This window comes from Eurytemora carolleeae, unplaced genomic scaffold, assembly GCF_000591075.1.
Source record: "Eurytemora carolleeae unplaced genomic scaffold, Eaff_2.0 scaffold790, whole genome shotgun sequence".
Taxonomy (NCBI): Eukaryota; Metazoa; Arthropoda; class Copepoda; order Calanoida; family Temoridae; genus Eurytemora; species Eurytemora carolleeae.
In genome coordinates, this window is record NW_019396709.1 from 122,351 (window position 1) to 143,937 (window position 21,587).

The following is a 21,587-nucleotide window of genomic DNA, read 5'->3' on the forward strand; positions in this document are numbered from 1 at the left end:
GTTTCTTAATGACCTCCAAAGACGGTTCCTTCTTATCAATTAAAGTCATTTTGCCAATCTGCAGGTCCTCTGGAACCACCCCTGTCTTTAAAACTTCATTGAACATTTTAGTTATCAAGCAGACCATACTACGACTTGCGTTTTTAAGCATAGTTGTTGACACCATATCCAATCCTGCTGCCCTGTTGAGTTTTAGGCCTTTAATGGACTCCTGCACATCACTTACTGACACTGGATTACACACCTCCTTTTCATACTCAAACTCCCCCTGCACAGTAGGGATCCACCTTTCTTAGTTACAACCATTTATGACCAGAACTTCTTTTATTACCTGCTCCCCCCTGCAAGTGAATAATTTTGACTTCATCCCTAGGGAAACCTTAGCCAATTCCGTGGCGACTAAGTCCTTAAGCTTGCTATACTCTGTCACTAGATTTCCATCTGAGTCCTTTAACGCATCAAGTTTACCCTTATTCTTCTCCACCCTACGAGCAAATTTCCAGAAATTCTCATTTCTGGATAAACCTTTCACCTTCCTTCTTTTATAATCAGAAGCAGACAATTCAATCCTTTTACGCTTAATTTCAGCACCAAAGTCATCACAAGTCGCAGCAGCTGCCACCAACCGTTCCTGATCCTCCTCAGACCATTCTAAGCTGTTTAAAATCCTTGTAGCTTTTAAAACTGATAGTTTACGCTCCTCCCTGTCCGCGAGTCTTTTGGCCTGTCTCAACCTTTTAAGAGGCCTATTCTTATGCCTACGACCACCCAACTGAACATTACCATACGCCTCAATATTGGAAGATACTAGTATTTCCTGGATCCTTCTTCCCATCTCATCCAATGCCAATCCCTCCCAATCTGTATCCTCAATCGCCTTATCCATCACTTTCATAGCAACGTTAACATCCCTGTCTTGCTTAAGGAACACCCCCTTATCCACTTGCGCCCCTGTCATCCACCATGGCTTTCTCTAAAGTTATGTCCACCCTTATCCCCACATGATCACTACCTGAGCACCACATACCTTCCTCGTCAATAACCATCCTTTTCACCTTAGGCACCATGTCCCTTGTAGCAAGGACATAGTCTAAAATAGAGCATGACTGTGGCGTAATTCTTGTGAACAATCCTGTGCACACATTTGCCTCCTTATTCATTAGCACTAAGTCGTTATTGTCAATAAAGTTTAGCAGCTTTATACCATTAGTATTTACCCCTTGCCTGTTGCCTGCAATACCCCTTGGAGGAACTCCAACATGAGTATTCATAACCCCCATAATCATACATTGGTAACCCTCTAATTCTAAAGTCCTTAATTCCCCTTGTAATGCCTCATACAAACTATCGTTCCAGGCCATAAAATCATCTTTCGTTGTCACCTCAGCAGCCATATAAACAGAGCATAGTGCTACTTTACACCCATTTTTATGTATTAAGATCCATATTCACTCACTACCAATCCACTCATTAGCCCCATGAGACGAATCCCACAGCGCCCATTTCAATCTTTTTGAAGTTAGCACTAAGTTTCCACCCCCTTTTTTAAGGCCAAACCCTCTCTCAATAAACATTAGATTCCATGTCCTGAAAGCACTCATGTCCTCGTTTCCTCCCCTTTTCAAATGAGTCTCATCCACAAACATAACATTTAAGTGGCCTTTCTCAATTGCATCCACTATATCCTGCTGCTTGCTCTCATCTTTTATGCCATTGCAATTCCAGTAACCAACCCTTAGCTCAGTATGCACCCCTCCAAGCTGACCTCTACAGCTAATCCTATGGCTCTCAGCCCTTGACCCATCACGCTTACCCATGCTTATCTTGGAATTAACTGGCGCTGACCCCCCACCCACCACTATAAAAAGATTCCCTACCAAAAGCAACAAAACCACAACACCTGAACACCTATTCCTCATACCAGTCCTCAGTGGCTTTTGTTGTAAATCTGAAAATATGGATGTTAATTAACTAGAAAACTAATCCCTAATTACACAAAGTTGAAATTTTTGCCGAACTTGGCTTTGACAACCTCCTTTAGGACAGGGTCACTGACCCTGTGGGCAAGAGCACTATGGTTAGGGTCTCCACACTCCATGCATGCCAGTCCCTTGAGTGGACACACAAGTTGTTTGTGGGAATCTTGGAAGCATATCAGACATTCCTTCCTTGACCTGCACTCCACCAAAGGGTGAGCGGCAACACGACAGAAGGAGCACCACACTCACCACCCTGTCTCCTACTAACTTTTCCAACACCTTCTCCTGTTGTTTCCAATTCTTCTCCACTCTATCAACCTTTTCATGGAATTTATTAACTGAAGTTACAAGTTACCCCACCATCTTCCCTTGGTCTTTAAGTTTGGATACCACATCCTTCAAAACTAGCATTACCGCATAGTTGCTTGCAGCTCCCTGCAAGCCGACCCTAGTTTCTGCAATTCTAGCCAAGACCTCTTGATGAGGATCGTCATCCTCCTCTTCCGAGTCCTCACTAACCTGGACATCATGGGACTGTAGGATTAAATGTCTCAATTAAGAAACCACTATAATGTACATTTAATTAACGCCCAGAACCATGATATTTGGACACTACAACTTGTATTAAAGAGCATTATAATGTAAATTTAATTAACGAAAAGAAACATAATATTGGACACTGCAACTTGTATTTGGCGTTACAACTTGTCATTATATTAATTCATTTTCACAACAACTGAGCGCTGCTAATAAAAGTCATCTTTTCCAAGCAACTTTATTTCCCCATTTACAAACAGAAAATAACCAGGGGAAAGATCGCTAATAACATATTTTCAATTACTGAAATCATTATATAGATCAATTAAATCACCACTTTCAATAAACAGTTATATTTACAGCATATTTCACCTTTATTAATCATAGTTTTATAGAAAAAGCGTAAAAAAAAGAAACATACAGTTTATAAATACCTCGTTACAAATCTATATATAAATTTGGCTTGTTTGTCTGTCTGTTTGTTTGTCTGTTTGTTTGTTTGTATCCAATAAACGTCAAAACGGCTGAACCGATCGGGCCCAAATTTTTTGTGGGACATCTAGGGAGCCCAGGGAAGGTTTATGAATCATCAAAATTTCAAATATTTGTCTCTATCAAAATTCGATCGTCATTAAATTTTTTAAAATTTTGAAAATCCGCGAAATTTTTTGTAAAAATCCGCGAATTATTTTTGTTTAGTTTTACGATGTACACAAAGAGAACATGTTTACAATTAATTTAGAAGATGGGCGCGAAGCGCCCTCTAAGGCTAGAAAGAAGGGCGCGAAGCGCCTTGAATTTCTAGTAATAATAAAAACAAGTCATACCATTTAGTTCCAGACCCAAATGCCATCATCATGAAACAATCCTTCTACAGCTTATTTCACATTTATTAATCATAGCTTATATAAAAAGCGTAAAAAAGGGAACATACAGTTTATAAATGCCATCATCATGAACCAATCTTTCTATAGGTCATTAATTCCAGGGTGACACATACACAGAGTTCCTTTTGACTCCGCGCCATTTAGGCAGTTACTCCCTGTCCAGCCACCCCTCTTGCTCCATACTCCTCATCCTTCTCACCTCCTCCTCAGACTCCAGGAAGTGGCTGAAACACTTGGATCCATAGTGATTAATCAGAGCTAGCCTGAATTCAACCTTCACAGCTGAATGGAGCACAGAAACATGGCCTACCTCCTTGCAGACATAACACTTCATGTCCGATTTAAAATTACAATAATCCAACTTGTGGTTGTTATTTCCACATCACATCTCATACACTCAGTCTTTTCTTCACAATCTGCAAACCTATGATTGTCCTCCTGACAATATGGGCATGAATATTTCCTATCCTTTCTTTGGTCTGCTCCATCTACATGCTCCCCTCCCACTCCCGAGTCCTTTACCATTATTACTTCGTCAAACACACCCTTGCCTATGCCCGTCTTGCACAAGTCCACCTTTTTCTCAATCCTGACCTGCCCACTCCTCAAGTCCACGTCCACAGAGTCTAGTTTCCTCTCAAAACTCTCCTGCCTCTTAAGAATCTTGTGAACCTTGGCATCCAACTGTTGAATATCATTAATAATTCGAGTTGTGTCATCCCAAACTCGTTCAACTCCATTCAACAAAGATTTGAATTTCTCCATTATCATAACCACATCAGGGTACGATTTGGGGGGCTCCATTTCAGCATCCATCTCAGACATCCTCCTATCTCCTTGGCCCAATGGAATAGATGGCCCATATATCAAAACAGACTCATCCTTGCTGTACTTCATCCACTGGTCAACAATATTCTTGAGCGCCTGAGGGACACTATCCTTGGCAAGCAATTTCTTGTGCATTAACACAAGCAGGACTTCCTCTACACAATACTCCTTGTTTACATCCAGCTTCTGGTTCTTTGGAATAGAGATTACGAATGGCTCCAGATAAGCTACTCTATCAGCCTTGATTGGTGAGAGTTCGTCCCATATGGCATCCAGCCCTTCCCCTATAGCCAGGCATTTGATTGTTTCCAAATCTTCTCTCCTTGCATCCACCACAAAACTTATTATAAGGTTAGTCCCAGCCACTATTTTAAGCAAGAAGATGTCCCCAGTGTTTCCATAAGGATCCATTCTCTCCCCTACCAGACAAAGAACTGACTAAAATTCTTACCCCCCAGACAGTGTACAATGTATGCTGTATAATGACTGGACAGTGTATAATGTATACTGTTTGATGACTGGACAGTGTATAATGTATACTTATATTGACTGGACAGTGTATAATGTATACTGTATAATGACTGGACTGTGTATAATGTATACTGTATATTGACAGGACAGTGTATAATGTATACTGTATATTGACTGGACAGTGTATAATGTATACTGTTTACTGACCGGAATACTAAGAAGCTCGGGCACCATATAGGCCTTCAACCAGCCAACAAGAGGGGTCTTTCCGGGCATATAGTGCACATTTCTAAATATGTAAACAAATTAACAGATATTAACATTAAAAAAATCTTTAAAGCTGTAATTAAAAAATGTCTTTCAAGGGATATATGTAATACTAGCTTGAGAACCAGCGTTGCCCAGAGTACTCATAGTTAGTAAGACCTGCGCTTGGTCGTAAATTATAATTTTAGCTATTTTTCCTTTAAACGTTGACCAACTCAACTTAGAATCTTAAAACCAAGCTAAGAACATTCCCGTGGTTCTCCCCAGTTCCCCAATAAAAATTAGAGGCAAATCGGTTAAAGGGTTCCTGAGTTATGATCGGAAAAACATAGAGATTATAACTTTACATTTTTAGATGTGTATATATAGATTTAAATTTTTAAAATTTACTTAATTTTTTGGTAGAGAGGATGACCCCCCCCCCCCCTAACCCTAATGAAGATTTTAAATAAGAATTTGTAAATACTAAGCCACTGTTTATAAGGGGGTTTAGTTATTTTCCCCATTTTAGCAAATCCAATTTGAATTAAAACTAGAAACAAACTACTCGGATCAGCCGTTCTAGGGAACATAAAAACAGGATCACGTCTAAAAATCGACAGTAGCTGCCTCTTTCATTGAAAACTTATATGTTATCATTTTTTTCTGTTTTAACCCAAGAAAAATAAGTGCAACGGGGAATGGAGGGGGGGGGGGGGGGAATTTGACAATAATTTGAGAATGTACACCTAGCCAAATTGAATGCCTTAGAATATTTCAGTTTAGTTTTAGACCCAATCCCCACTTAAAGGGACTGTAAGCTTAATTTTAAGCGAGTCTCCATGCCAAGATAGCAATGTCCGATTTACAACGGTACCCTAAAAACTGTAATATAATAAAAAAATTAGAAGATTCTATGCAAATTCACATATTCATAGAACCCACAACAAAAAATAAACAGCCTAGAAAAAAAAACTTAGTTATTTAATTCATACTTGATCAGACATTGCTTTAAGGGTATCCTTGTTAGTAGATGCCCGGGGCAATGCCATCTTTGCATTCCGAGTCACTTGGCATTACGCATACAGTCCCTTTAACACCCTCCATATACAGTCCCTTTAACACCCTACACATACAGCCCCTTTAACACCCTATACATACAGTCCCTTTAACACCCAACATATACAGTCCCTTTAAAACCCTACACATACAGTCCCTTTAACACCCTACACATTTAGTCCCTTTAACACCCTACACATACAGTCCCTTTAACACCCTACACATACAGTCCCTTTAACACCATACACATACAGTCCCTTTAACACCATACACATACAGTCCCTTTAAAACCCTACACATACAGTCCCTTTAACACCCTACACATATAGTCTCTTTAACACCCTACACATATAGTCCCTTTAACACCCGACACATACAGTCCCTTTAACACCCTACACATAAAGTCCCTTTAACACCCTACATATTTAGTCCCTTTAACACCCTACACATACAGTCCCTTTAAATCCCTAATTACATCTATAAAACATCTTGTAAAAAACAACGCTGAAGAAATAAAAAAGGCGCCGAAGAGTGGGTTCACCGTAATATTGAATTCAATGTGTTGATCAGGGAAAAAAGATAATTTTTATATTTTTATCAAAACATTAAACTTTATATATTCGAAGGAAACTAGTCTGAACTTGACAGATAGTTTATTACCAACATTTGTATGCAAATGTCAACACCTGGACCAACGTAAAATAAAATAAAAAATTTGCTTTCAAACATCCATTTTTCATATTTTGAATAAAAAGGAAGTTTTATTTAATATAATATTTGCTGTAGTGAGTAGTGAGTAGTGTACACTATACAGTGTACAATGTTGTGTACATGACAGTGTACAATGAACTGTTTAGTGTACACTATACAGTGTATAACGTAGTGAAGCATGTATACAGATTAAAATTGTAGAAAATGGTTAAGTTTTCATTTTTTATTGCTTTTCCTAGAACACTTTAACTATGAAAAAGAATTAAAACTTACAAAAAACCAAAGTCTCATATAGATTTTCTCCCAAAACTCAATTTAGGCCAATTTGTTTCTATTTCTGACAATCTTGAATCTACGGAATTCGTAAAACTAGGTTTTTAGGAAGAAATGCGCAAGTTTTTTTGGATAAAATTCACAATTGATAATTATCAGTTTTTAAAGGAAAAAAACATGGATATTTAACTAAATCCAAATCAGAAAAGAAAAGTTTTTAATGGTAACGTTGTGATACGGACATGCCACTCTATAAATGGAAGGTTACATAAAACTACGTCTTCAGTCCCTTTAAATTGTTAATGTTTATTCATCATTCTATGAGTTAAACGTTTTCATATGACGTCTTCTCCTAGCATTCACAACCGAAACCACTCTTCGATCCTTAATTTCCTTTCGCCGTGCCTTTTAACCCAAATCGTCATACTTATAATTAAAAAATAACAGCACTTTTTTGTAAAGAGAACAATTTTTTACGTGTCCGTAAACTAATTGATCTGTAAAAATACGTGCGCAATTTTTTAACAAAAAAAGAGGGAAAATAAAAGCAAAACTAATAGATTCTAATAACTTACTTATGGTAAATAAGGAGTCCGTCCAACTTGTCCTGAAACAGTTTCTGATTAAAATACATGTAAAAGAGTTTTATGACAAAAAACTTCTAATGATCCCCCGCAACTTATTACTAAATCAATCGTCAATCAATCAATCAATCAATCAATCAATCGGCTAGTGTACAATCAGCTTCTATGAATTCACACTGTACGCTTTGGCTAGTGTACAATCAGCTTCATTGAATTCCCTCCAACTGGCGATGTGTTCTCATTTGGTACGTTTTTGGGTCGCTTTTCGTTTATAAATATAAATTTTTTCTTTCCGGGTCAAAATTTAGCATAATGTATATTATATACTTCATTCTCAACATTTGTTTTTTCGGTGTCAAAATTGGACCCTGGCAAAAGTTACCCAAAAACGACTCAAAAATGAATCAAAAATGAGTCAAAAACGACTCAAAACGACCCAAAAACGACTCAAAAACGACCCAAAAACGCCCCAAAAAGAATCCAAAAGCAATGCAAAACCGTTTGTGGGGTTACGATCGTTTTTTAGGTTAAAGATTTTGTAAAATTTAATAAAAGAAAGCATAAACTTCAGTTTTGAAATCTTAAATGTATATCAATTTTTCTAAAAAACGAACCAAAAAAGATTTACAACACTTTCACCAAAATAAAAAAATAAAAAATACCAAACCTCCCCAGTCCCCATTCTCTTCGTTGTCAAACTACAATTATCCCCCATTAACCCATATTTTAAATAAACATAAAATGACCGGCCCCCCAGCCACCCATATNTCACCTCGAATGGAAGGGAAGAGTTAAGAGCAGATGAGATGGAGTCCTGGGTACACTGATATATAGGTAAAGGCATAAACCTGCAATAAATATTATTCTAAATATAAAATTTATGAATTTTCCTATGTTGGGTTCATGACCTCCGGTAATCTGGAAAATAATGGCAGACCACATTTTGAAACTGCCAGGACCATGGGAATTCAATGATTATTGTTTTTTGTTCTTACAAAGATCAAAGATAAGATTTAAACCGTGTCTTAATAGTAATATTTACACCCTATTTCTCCCTCAAAAATAATTCTCCAAAAATAAAAAAATCATTCTTTTTTCTCTCATTAATTTTGCACATCTAATTCTAAACGTTTGACAAAAAAATGAATGGAAATAAATAATTGTTAATTAAACTCTATAAAATATGACTATGGTTTACCAAACTTCCGTAGAATACAAAATCAAAATATGCTTTGATCGATCAGGTGTAAGTTTCTTTTACTTGGTTGGGGAGGGGGGGATGAATTTAAGATCTCTTCCCCTTCCAACCTTAGTTGAAAATTCTATGGAAGAATGAACAGGATTCTTCTATTCAAATTTGTTAAATAAAGTATATGAGGGTTTACAACAAGTTCCACTGCTGAGGGTTCGGTCCATAGATAAGATAATAAACAGCTTTATCAGACATCATCCATAGTTTAGATATTACACAGATTTATCAGATATTATCCTTAGTATAGTAAAAAAACACAGATTTATCAGATATTATCTATAGTTTATATATTACACAAATTTATCAGATATTATCCAAAGTTAAGATAATACACCGATTTTCCAGATATTAACCATAGTTTATAGTATACACAGATTTATAAGATATTATCCATAGTTTAGATAATACACAGATGTATAAGATATTATCCATAGTTTAGATTATACACATATTTTTCAGATATTATCCATAGTTTAGAAAATACACAGATTTATCAGATATTATCCATAGATAAGATAATACACAGATTTATCAGATATTATCCTTAGTATAAATAAAACACAGATTTATCAGATATTATCTATAGTTTATATATTACACATATTTATCCGATATTATCCTTAGTTTAGATAAAACACAGATTTTTCAGATATTATCCATAGTTTAGATAATACACAGATTTTTCAGATATTATCCAAAGTTTAGAAAAAACACAGATTTATCAGATATTATCTATAGTTTATACATTACACGGATTTATCCGATATTATCCATAGTTTAGATAATACACAGATTTATAAGATATTATCCATAGTTTAGATAATACACATATTTTTCAGATATTATCCATAGTTTAGATAATACACAGATTTATCAGATATTATCCATAGATAAGATAATACACAGATTTATCAGATATTATCCATAGATAAGATAATACACAGATTTATCAGATATTATCTATAGTTTATATACATATTACACAGATTTATCCGATATTATCCATAGTTTAGATAAAACACAGATTTTTCAGATATTATCCATAGTTTAGATAATACACAGATTTTTCAAATATTATCCAAAGTATAGAAAAAACATAGATTTTTCAGATATTATCCATAGTTTAGATAATACACAGATTTTTCAGATATTTTCCATAGTTTAGATAATACACATATTTTTCAGATATTATCCATAGTTTAGATATTAGACAGATTTATCAGATATTATCCAAAGTCTGAAAAACCAAAATTGTCCACTTTGAACAAAATTTTTTATTTCTCTTGTAAATTGATAAAGGAAAACAACATTTTGGAAATTAACAAAACTTTTTTAAAAACTCTTTATCATCCTATTTGCTGTTCCAACAACATATTTTCAGGAAAATAAATTTTGAGTAGAAGTTTAAGTAAAAAAATACCTTCCTCTCAGATATTTTGAGATTTTTTCACCTTTCAATTTGGAATATTTTTTATTATTGTTTTTGCTCATTTAATTTTCTCAATCATATCGTTCATTTTAATTTTCAGAACTGTATGCATAATCTAACTGACCTTCCATCTTTAGAGTATTAAATATATTAGTCAGCTTCATTGAATTCACACTGTGCGCTTTGGCTAGTGTACAATCGGCTTCATTGAATTCACACTATACGCTTTGGCTAGTGTACAATCAGCTTCATTGAATTCACACTGTACGCTTTGGCTAGTGTACAATCAGAAGAATTTCTTCTCATCTAAAATCAATCGTCAATCAATCAATCAATCAATCAATCAATCAACAAATATCAATCAATCATCAATTAATCAATCAATCCAGTTAATTGAGATTAATGTTTGAGGTTTAAGTTCAAATAAACAGTTAATTAATCAGATTACGAGGTTTCCCTAAGATTTCAAGGGAGCGTTCATGATATATAACGATTGGTTGAGAAATTCCAGTTCAAACCTTGTATGTAATATCATATGTACAGTAAAGTGTAAAATACAAGATAATGAGTTTGTTATGTGACTTAAATGCAATAAACTAACAGGGACAGAACAGAAGCCTGTCTCCGGACGGGAAAAAAGAGATTTAGAAATTTAACAATTATATTTAAATATTCCAAATTTTGTCTCAAGGGTTCTTTATTTTCTTTGACAAGTTTTCTTTTTACAAAAGACTAGGTTGAACATGTGTGAACAATCACTTATTGAAAGGTTTGATTTGATTGCTTTAAAACTCAAATTATTTAAAAACTTTCTGAAATTGCTTCAAGCGAATTCTGCAGCAGGGCTATACAATTTCCCTATTTTACACGAAAAAAAAAATATTTTTAAAAATCTAAATATATAGAATTTTATTTCTTAAATCAATTAACTTTCAATGGGCTTAAGAAAAAGATATTGCACTTCAGGTAAAATATGTGTCAAAAAAAAGTTTTTTTTGAAAAATATTTTAAAGAATACTTTAAAGGGTTAATATACATTCCTGATTAAAGTTAAGTTTAATTTTGATGTTTGTTTAAAGTTTTAAACCTCACATCCACAACGGTTATTATTTTTCAACCAAATTATAATTTATTTTGAGGATTATTTTAAGGGATTAGAGATATATTTTCGAGTGCCCCCTTAAATTGTAGTGTGGATTGTCAAATTCAAAATTATACCGTTAAAGAGTACTTTTCGTCTCATCCATGATGGAGGAGATATCCTGATTTAACTAGATAAGTTTGATTATTTTCAATTGTGGCAACTCAAGTTACTAACGCAATTTACAGTTTCGAGACATCATAATTTTTAATAGATTTTGTAGATTTAGACTCTCATGACGTTCTTTGGACCAAGGATGTTATATATCATATTTGGAATAATGAATGAATCTGACCAGGATGAATTGAAGAATAGATATCTCTAACCAGGATGAATTGAATAATGTATAAATCTGACCAGGATGAATGGAAAAATGAATAAATCTGACCAGGATGAATGGAAAAATGAATAAATCTGACCAGGATGAATGAAAAAATGGATAAATCTGACCAGAATGAAATGAAAATGTATTAATTTGACCAGGATGACTGGAAAAATGTATAAATCTGACCAGGAAGAATGAAAAAATGGATAAATCTGACCAGGATAAATGGAAATACGGATAAATGTGACCAGGATGAATGGAATAATTTATTAATCTGACCAGGATGAATTGAAAAATGTATAGATCTGACCAGGATGAATGGAAAAATGGATAAATCTGACTAGGATGAATGTAAAAATGTATTAATCTGACCAGGATGAATGGAAAATAGATAAATCTGACCAGGATGAATTGAAAAATGTATTGACCAGGAAAAATGAAAAAATGGATAAATCTGACGGTCTGACCAGGATGAATGGAAAAATCGTTAAATCTGACCAGGATGGATGGATATATAAATGAATGAATGACTCTAACCTGTATGGATGAGTTCTCGAACTATCCATCATCAGATCTCTGTTCTCGATGAATTTCTGTTGAACCCAGGAAAGACGAAACTCAGTATCACAGTCATAGTACTGGAATCCATCCCAGCTTAAACAAATAGAATATTTTAGAACTTCAGCAAGTGCTAAGGATCCATTTAATTGCGGATCCGCACTGGAAATAAATGTTCCAGGTCATGAAAATTTCTTTAACATTTACTGATTTTTTTTTGATATAAAAGAATTGTCAAATAATTTTTCTTCTTTTTTGGCTTATTTTTATCATTAAACTTGATGAACCATGCAGAGATCAGGAAATTTTTATCAACAGTTCAGATTTGGGTTTTGAGAGAAAAAAGTATTTTGTTGTTGCAGTTTTCGATTGATATTTTGCCCCTTGAATCCGCATATTTTTGATGATCCGATTCTAGGAAGTAAGTGCTTAGGATCCGGAATTTGGTTTCCTTATCTCTGAATGGTTCGTCGAGCTTTAACATAAACATAAGCGAAAACTCTAAAAACCATTAAATGGTTAAATCAAATTAAATCAGGATGACTTGGTTCCGGATACAGGATCTACAACAAAATGAAATGGATCTTAAAAGCACTGTATTTAGCAAATATTATTCAAGTCTTTCTAAAATATTTAAAATATCTAAAATATTTAAAATAACTCTTTTTAAATTGAAACACATTTCGAAAAAACACTAATTACAAGGTGGCGTGAGCGTAATTTCCAGTAACCATCCAGACAAAAGATAACAATGCACGATTTACAACGGTACCCTGGCCTTGAAACCTTTTTCTTTTCAACAATGTTTTTCTAGGTTAAGAAGAGTTTAATCGGCCCTTGTAATAATGCTTGCAGTTCCTTTAAATATTACTTTTCGATTAAATTTTCTATGCCAATTAATGTTTCTTTTAATATTATCTTCTTACTCGGTGCAATATATGAAATTTACACGTATTAACACAAAAAAAAATTTCCCACGAATATTACTGAAAAGATGAAAATTTAAAACTAAAGTAGAAAATTTTGTTGTTCTACAGTGACACCAAGAAAACTCTGAAATAGGAAGACGACTTTCATAAATCAAGCTTTAACTTTAAGTCCAATAACACGAGTCACAGCAATTGTACAGTGCAAACAGACCCATTTCACTTAATTAATGATTTAATAGGTGTCTAACAAAACAACATCAAAGAAACTTAAATTTTGTGATAATGTCGTCTTCCTATTCCATTGTTTTTTGGTTATCACTGTACTTACCACATCATATCTAGTATATAGAACATTTTGGATTTATCCGAGTATATACAGTCCAGGATACTGTAAGAATTTCTTCTCATCTAAAATCAATCGTCAATCAATCAATCAATCAATCAATCAATCAATCAATCAACAAATATCAATCAATCATCAATTAATCAATCAATCAATATATTTATTAATCAATCAATATATTTATAAATCAATCAATATATTTATAAATCAATCAATATATGTATAAATCAATCAATCAATCAATCAGTCGCTAACGGTTGGCTCAAAACCCAAACTGAGATGACGAACAACAAATATCAAAAGTAACTAATGATCAGAGACACCTGGTGTTAACATTTCTAACTAAATTTCACCTGATTTCTGTTTCCTCCCGGGAGATTAGACGGAAATTTCTTCACCATTTTCCCGCTCTTACTGTACACTTTGGTTAACCCATTGGATGCTATCACGAAATTACGACGACCCTGCAAATGTCAAGTTTTAAAATAATTTATTATATTATCAAGATTTATTCACACACAAAGATATAAATACATATATAAATGGTGTTGTTAAAATTTGTTTAAATAAATTTTTTGAAAATACAGGTTTCCAAAAGAAAATGTGTTGAGGTCATTTTTACATAAATTAGAAAGAAATCTAATGCAAAGCTTAGAACTGGCTTCAACAATTCACCAAATTGACCAAGAAAGATTTAACATGAAATTGTAAATAGGATTCCTAATTTTTCAATTCTAACCACATATATATATATATATATGAATAAATATATATGTATATATATGTATGTATTTTTCACAGGATGGATCGATTCACCCTGCAGGGTCTAATGATGATGATGAGGAAACTGATGAAGATGAAAACACATCTCATGATGATGATTATGATACTGTTGATAAGAACGCTAATGTAATTTAAATATGCAACATGTATCCTGTAAGAACCTTCTAGATATATTGTTTGTTTAGCCTAAGGAACACTAAGACGCCTAGCCAAGCCAAAAGATAACTTGACCTTTTATGGGGTAGCCTAAAGCGATATTTTTTAAGCAAGACAACCCGCCCAACCCTAACATTATTCGCGCAAAGTTCCTTCTTCCCTCCTTTTTTGGGACTATGAAAAGGCCGATTTTTTGGATCTAACAGTAGTGAGATTTCGTTAGCTAGTTCTACTAACAACCAAAAAAAACCATGTTCAGTTTATTATTTGGCGCACTCCCCCTTTAACTCTCGTAATAGAATCTATATATATGCCTTTTTACTAACACCCTTTATCTCTTAGAATATTTTCATGTAGTTTGTTTGTTTCTTAGATATTTAAGTGTTTTTCTATTTCAATTTTATAACTTTGTTTTAAATATACTTGATACTTTTCTCTTAGAATATTTTCATGTTTCTCATATATTTAAGTGTTTTTCTATTTTTATTTTGTAACTTTGCTTTAACTATACTGAATACTTATCTCTTAGAATATTTTCATGTTTCTCAGATATTTAAGTGTTTTTCTATTTTTATTTTGTAACTATGTTTTAACTAAACTTAATAAAAAGGATATTTTTCCAGCTTTTGCAACTATTAGAAAGACCATTAGCGAGCATTTTTAAGATTAGAAGGACCCCTTTTGCTCTTGAATTAGTTTGAAAATAGAGTATCTTTTTAGCTCTTGAATAACTTAGAAAAAAGGATAGATCACTTAAAAAATTACGTCAACAGCTTTTTTTCCGAACACGATTAAAAAATAATTTTTTAAAAGAAATTTTAGAAATAAAATATTTATAGAAAGGGTAAGTTTAAACTTTTACTCAAAAAATTCAAGCTTGCTTCTCTCCTCTCTAGCTGAAGGGTGGTGGGGGCAATAATATAAAATATTACCAACCCTTGACCTAAACTGAAGAAATTCAAGAATAAGAAATACTAGAAACTGTACTTTAATATCATCTATATTCTAAAGTCTACACATTTAGTTAATTTAGTATGACACAAACATATTCAAAATACAGATTATACAGATAAGACAAGAGAGATAGTCATAGTTTAATAGTCCGATCTACACAGAGAAGACAAAGGAGGTAGTCATAGTTTAGTAGTCCAATCTACACAGATGAAACAAGAGAGGTAGTTATAGTTTAATAGTCCGATCTACACAGAGAAGACAATGGAGGTAGTCATAGTTTAATAGTCCAATCTACACAGATGAGACAAGTAAGATAGTCATAGTTTAGTAGTCCAATCTACACAGATAAGACAAGGGAAATAGTTATAGTTTAGTTGTCCAATCTACACAGATAAGACAAGGGAGGTAGTTATACTTTAGTAATCCATTCTACACAGATAAAACAAGGGAGGTAGTTATACTTTAGTAGTCCATTCTACAAAGATAAGACAAGGGAGGTAGTTATACTTTAGTAGTCCAATCTACACAGATAAGACAAGGGAGGTAGTTATACTTAAGTAGTCCAATCTACACAGAGAAGACAAGGGAGGTAGTTATACTTAAGTAATCAATTCTACACAGAAAAGACAAGCAGGAAACAATTTTTTTGATGATTTGGGAAAGAAAAATAATTGGACAACAAAAGGCAAGTTTTTCACTTTTTTCGATACTTTTTACCCAAAGGTTATTTTCCCATAAAAACCATTTTTCCGCAATACAGCGACCAAGCCCCCCCCCCAAAAAAAAGAAAAANGGGGGGGGGAGAACTTTTTGAGAAAAAATACAACCCTGACAGTCATAGTAGTCCAATATATACAGATAAGACAAGAAAGGTAATCAAAGTTTATTAGTCCTCTTCTTATATACAAGATAGAGAGATAGTTATAAGTTAAAGTAGGATATTAAGAGCTCATGATCTTAGTAAAAATATCATGCCTAAATATCTGAAGTTATCGACAAATGCAACTTCTCTTGTCCCATCTTTATTATATATTTTGCCTATTTATTCAGACAGTTAGTTGATATAATTTTATTCAATTTAGGTTCAAGAATATCTCTAGAATATCTCTAGAATATATTTGTAATATATATTTCTAGAATATATTTTTAGAATATATTTCTAGAATATATCTCTAGAATACATCTCTAGAATACATCTCTAGAATACAACTCTTAAGAATACATCTCTCTAAAATACATCAATCAAGAATACATCTCTCTAGAATACATCTCTCTAGAATACATCTCTCTTGAATACATCTCTCTAGAATACATCTCTCTGGAATACATCTCTCTGGAATACATCTCTCTGGAATACATCTCTCTGGAATACATCTCTCTGGAATACATCTCTCTGGAATACATCTCTCTAGAATACATCTCTCTGGAATGCATCTCTCTGGAATACATCTCTCTGGAATACATCTCTCTGAAATATATCTCTCTGGAATACATCTCTATGGAATAAATCTCTCTGGAAGGAATATCACTGGAAGGGATATCTCTGGAAGGGATATCTCTGGAAGGGATATCTTTGGAAGGAATATCTCTGGAAGGAATATCTCCGGAATGAATATCTCCGGAATGAATATCTCCGGAATATCTATGAAATATCTATGAAATATCTCTGGAATATCTCTGGAATATCTATGGAATATCTCTGGAATATCTCTGAAATATTTCTGAAATATCTCTGAAATATATAAATAGAATATTTCCACCATACATATAGAATATTTCCAGAATATCTCCAGAGCTAAACGATGCCAAAACTTTGCTTAATGCTCAGACAGAGCTTTTAATTAAAAAGTTTAATTTAAAAACTAAGGATTCATATTCTTCACACAAAGTTTTAAAAATTTCAAATTTCAACGTGGTCACTTGTCCAGTTAATTTTTATATTTCCTAGCAATAAAGTTTCCCGGACCTGGATCAGCCCTGGAAAAAAGTGGATCCGGATCCAGGTACAGACAATGAACACTTCTTTAAGATTTACTGAATTTTTAACAGATGAAGAATTTTCATATCATTTTTCTTCTTTTTTTCCCGTTACTTTTATGCTTATAATTGAGGAACCAGCCCTAGGAAGTTTAAGATGATTTTTTTTAAAACAGTTCAAAGTTGCCATTTACAAAAATTTCCGAACCATGCATCAAAAAATATCTTAAATCGAAACTGATTAACCGACATTTATTTGTCTTACTTCGAAAAAACAACCAAAAATATGTCTAATATAACACTCAAGCTGAAGGTGTCTGAATAGCGAATACGAATACTGAGAAATTTGCAATAAATGTTATGTCTGAATATTAAACTGACCTCCGGACAGAGAATAAGAATCCATGAGGACGCGAGGTCGTCAGGGACCTCCACTAACCACTCCGAGAGCATTAGCTGGTTCTTATAGCTCTTATACAACCGCCTAGGGGGACAATAACAACAAATAAACCACAATTATTACAATTTACAGAGATTTCATGGATATAACCAGTTTTCCGTCGGATTTAAGAACTTCAATGCAACATTACTACGACTTAGACACGTCTCTCAAAAAAAAATTCTTACTTTTCCGAGCCATATTTTACTTGAAAAGAGGTTTATGGTGTAAACTCTATATCGCTAAACGCTTGATATTTATTGTTCCTTGGTTTTATCTCCGTGGTGGTATCCATCTCTTCCTCCTCCCCCTCCTCCTCCTCTTCCTCCTCAAACTCACCCAGGGCCAGGCATCTAGATTAACAATATTAAAGGGAGTGTTTGTAAAATAAATGTGAAAGAAAAAATCGGAAAATTTATAAGTTATTAAACTAATAACTTGCAGGCAATTAGTAAATTTTACCACTTTCAATGTCAAACATGTGAAAATTAGTAAAGTATCAATTTTTTGAATCAAATAAAAAATGTTAAGATACAGTATAAAGTGGGACAATTGAAGACTGGTTGTTTTGTAACGTAGGTCCGATGGTGCTTTCTCGAGTATGTGTGCAGCAATCCGATGAGTTTCACCCTTAGCACCTAACACTTCACAAAAGAGAATGATAAAAAGATCTTAATTTCTTGTTGTGACCTGGCGTGATTAAGTAGGTCGTCTCTTCTAGATTTTTGGTATTCCAGAAGAAGCCGTCGTCTTTCATCCTAAAATAATCAATATTTCATGAGCTGTCGTCTTTCATCCTAGAATAATCAATCAATTCATGAGCTGTTGTCGTTCATCCTAAATCAATCAATTAATTCATGAGCTGTCGTCTTTCATCCTAGATAAATCAATCAATAGATCATGAGCTGTCGTCCTTCATCCTAAATCGATCAATATTTTATGAGCTGTCGTCTTTGGTCCTAGATTAATCAATACACCCTGAGCTGTCGTCTTTCATCCTAGATCAATAAATAAATATTTCATGAGCTGTCGTCATTCATCCTAGATTAATCAAAACACCATGAGCTGTCGTCTTTCATCCTAGATTAATCAATACACTATGAGCTGTCGTCTTTCATCCTAGATTAATCAATGCACCATGAGCTGTCTTTTTCATCCTAGATTAATCAATACACCATGAGCTGTCGTCGTTTTTAATTCCAAAATAATATAATAATAAACGATCAGTGGTAAACTTTTATTCTAGATTTATCATTTGAATTAATTAATATTTCTCCTGTAACACAAATAATAAGAAAAAAACCGTCCTGGAAAAATTATCCATCATCACCTGTGGAATTGTACTGGTTTTCATCTTAAACTGTGCGAATCTTGGATGCGGTCTAAAAATATTTACAATTATCATTAGATTATCGATCCTTTGACATAAGGGGAACTAACTACGCCCTGTGTTGACAACTTGTAACTTGTATGTCATGAGGCAATTAAATTCATAAAACCTGTTTTTTTCTCCTCAAAACTATGGATTAATTGAAGATTATGAATGTATTTGGCCAAATTATCTCTTGTTGATCGTATTTGACTAATTTGACTGAAGTTAGCAGTATTTAAATGTGTTCTGACGATATTTAAGGGCATTTGACCGTATTTTCATGGTTCATAATAGTGCGGCATTTGACCGTATTTTGATGGTTCATAATAGTGCAGCATTTTACCTTATTTTGATGGTGCATAATAGTGCAGCATTTGACCGTATTTGCCTTCTCTGTTGATACTGTATTTAACAAAAAATAAGCTAGTGGGGTAAACCAAATAGGCCTATAATAGAACGTGTTCTGTAAAAAGTTGGGCCGCGCCATCAAAGTTGAAACCGAGCCAGCATAGGGTCGGGCCGGTGCTTGCCATGCATCACTAAGAGGTCAGTAAAGGGGTTAGTCCGGTTCGAATTCAAATTGTCTCTAGTACACCGTGAATGTGACTCTACCTGTCCGTAACTAACCTGTTTGTATCATTCGGTGTATTTGTGACAGTAAATCCTGCGGCAAAGGAGTCCGCTAGATCTTCCAAACTTGTTCTAGATAGAGGATTGTTTTAAAGGGTGACCACCAGTTAGAGAATTATTTATAAGGGTGACCACCAGTTAGAGGATTGTTTTAAAGGGTGACCACCAGTTCGAGGATTGTTTTGAAGGGTGACCACCAGTTAGAGGATTGTTTTAAAGGGTGACCACCAGTTAGAGAATTATTTTTAAGGATGACCACCAGTTAGAGGATTGTTTTAAAGGGTAACCACCAGTTAGAGGATTGTTTTAAAGGGTGACCACCAGTTTGAGGATTGTTTTAAAGGGTGACCACCAGTTAGAGGATTGTTTTAAAGGGTGACCACCTGTTAAAGGAATGTTTTAAAGGGTGACCTCAAATTAGAGGATTGTTTTAAATGGTGACCTCCAATTAGAGGATTGTTTTAAAGGGTGACCTCCAATAAGAGGATTGTTTTAAAGGGTGACCTCCAGAGAGAGAATTGTTTTAAAGGGTGACCACCAATTAAAGGATTGTTTAAAGGGTGACCTCCAGTTAGAGGATTGTTTTAAAGGGTGACCTACAGTTAGAGGATTGTTTTAAAGTATGACATCCAGTAGGATTGTTTTGAAGGGTGACCAAATCAATTAGAGGATTGTTTTAAAGGGTGACCTCAACTTAGAGGGTTGTTTTAAAGGGTGACCCCCAGTTAGAGGTTTGTTTTACAGGGTGACCTCCGGTAGAGGATTGTTTTAAAGAGTGACCTCCAGTTAGAGGATTGTTTTTAAGGGTGACCACTAATTGGAGGATTGTACAGTAAGGTGTCCTAGTGGATAAAGGATTAGGGTGTCACGGGGGACAAAAACTAAGGGATAAGATAGTTTTATTTTGGGATTAAAATCAGTTCCTTCATTTACTATGCTCCCATGTTTACCCCCTGTATTTATGGTTCCCTAAATCAGTTTATAAGATCAACAACATTCGAAAAACATATATTTCAGAAACATATAAAATTTAAAGATTTTCAAAATCTATTTAAGGGTAATACCCGCCCAGTCTCTTTCTTTATTAATCTGTACGAAATATATCTCCATAACCCCGACTAAAAAATACAATTTGCATGATGAAATTGAGGTCTGTGATGTTAGATCTGAATTATTTTCTAATATTCATTTAGCTTACAAGAACTCTGGGCTGCATCTAACATTTTAGCTACTTATCTTTCTTTTTGGTCATATTTGGCCCAAAGGAAAAAACCGAAAAGGGCTGATTAGCAAATTTTCAAGGATGGGGGGGGGGGAGTTGGATTTTTTGGGAAAGCCCCCACACCCTCTAGTTCACCTGCTCCCAGGAGGGTTGTTGTGCACTTGCTGGAGTCCCGGCGGGCTGCGCCCAACCCTGGAAAACATGTTAATTATTTCCTTTTTTAAATCAGATGTAATATTATGTATTTGCTGTAAAACCCAGCTTTGCCTGTAAATTAAAAACTTTCTAAACCACGCAAAGGACATTATATGACATAATTTAAGGCAAATCGGTCAAGGCCCAATCACGGAAACACAGCTTTGTGCATTTCACACAGACCCATTTCACAAGTTGTATTTTCAAGCTTTCTAAAACTATTACTGCCTGAATGCCCGGTTTTACTATAATCTAAAATTCGACTTACTTACAGTCATTGGATTTTAAATTTTACTGCTTTTAGGAA

At 34.1% G+C, this 21,587-nt stretch overlaps 1 protein-coding gene across 5 annotated transcripts in view; it reads right to left on the reverse strand.

Annotated features, from left to right (window-relative positions):
* The window catches only part of LOC111707646 (snurportin-1), a 36,173-nt gene that overhangs the window by 7,330 nt on the left and 7,256 nt on the right, over positions 1-21,587 (reverse strand). For all 5 annotated transcript variants that reach the window (XR_002766493.1, XR_002766491.1, XR_002766490.1 and 2 more), the window contains exons 4-15: positions 21,221-21,277; positions 19,861-19,935; positions 19,192-19,243; positions 18,552-18,619; positions 18,128-18,214; positions 17,804-17,906; positions 13,906-14,016; positions 13,538-13,617; positions 12,260-12,376; positions 8,348-8,423; positions 7,567-7,598; positions 4,910-4,991 (exon numbers count right to left, since the gene is read on the reverse strand). Coding sequence is in view for 1 of the 5 variants with exons in the window: in XM_023480778.1 (XP_023336546.1) it covers positions 4,910-4,991; positions 7,567-7,598; positions 8,348-8,423; positions 12,260-12,376; positions 13,538-13,617; positions 13,906-14,016; positions 17,804-17,906; positions 18,128-18,214; positions 18,552-18,619; positions 19,192-19,243; positions 19,861-19,935; positions 21,221-21,277 (940 nt within the window). In the remaining 4 variants the exon portion in view is untranslated. The remainder of the gene's footprint in view (positions 1-4,909; positions 4,992-7,566; positions 7,599-8,347; positions 8,424-12,259; positions 12,377-13,537; positions 13,618-13,905; positions 14,017-17,803; positions 17,907-18,127; positions 18,215-18,551; positions 18,620-19,191; positions 19,244-19,860; positions 19,936-21,220; positions 21,278-21,587) is intronic.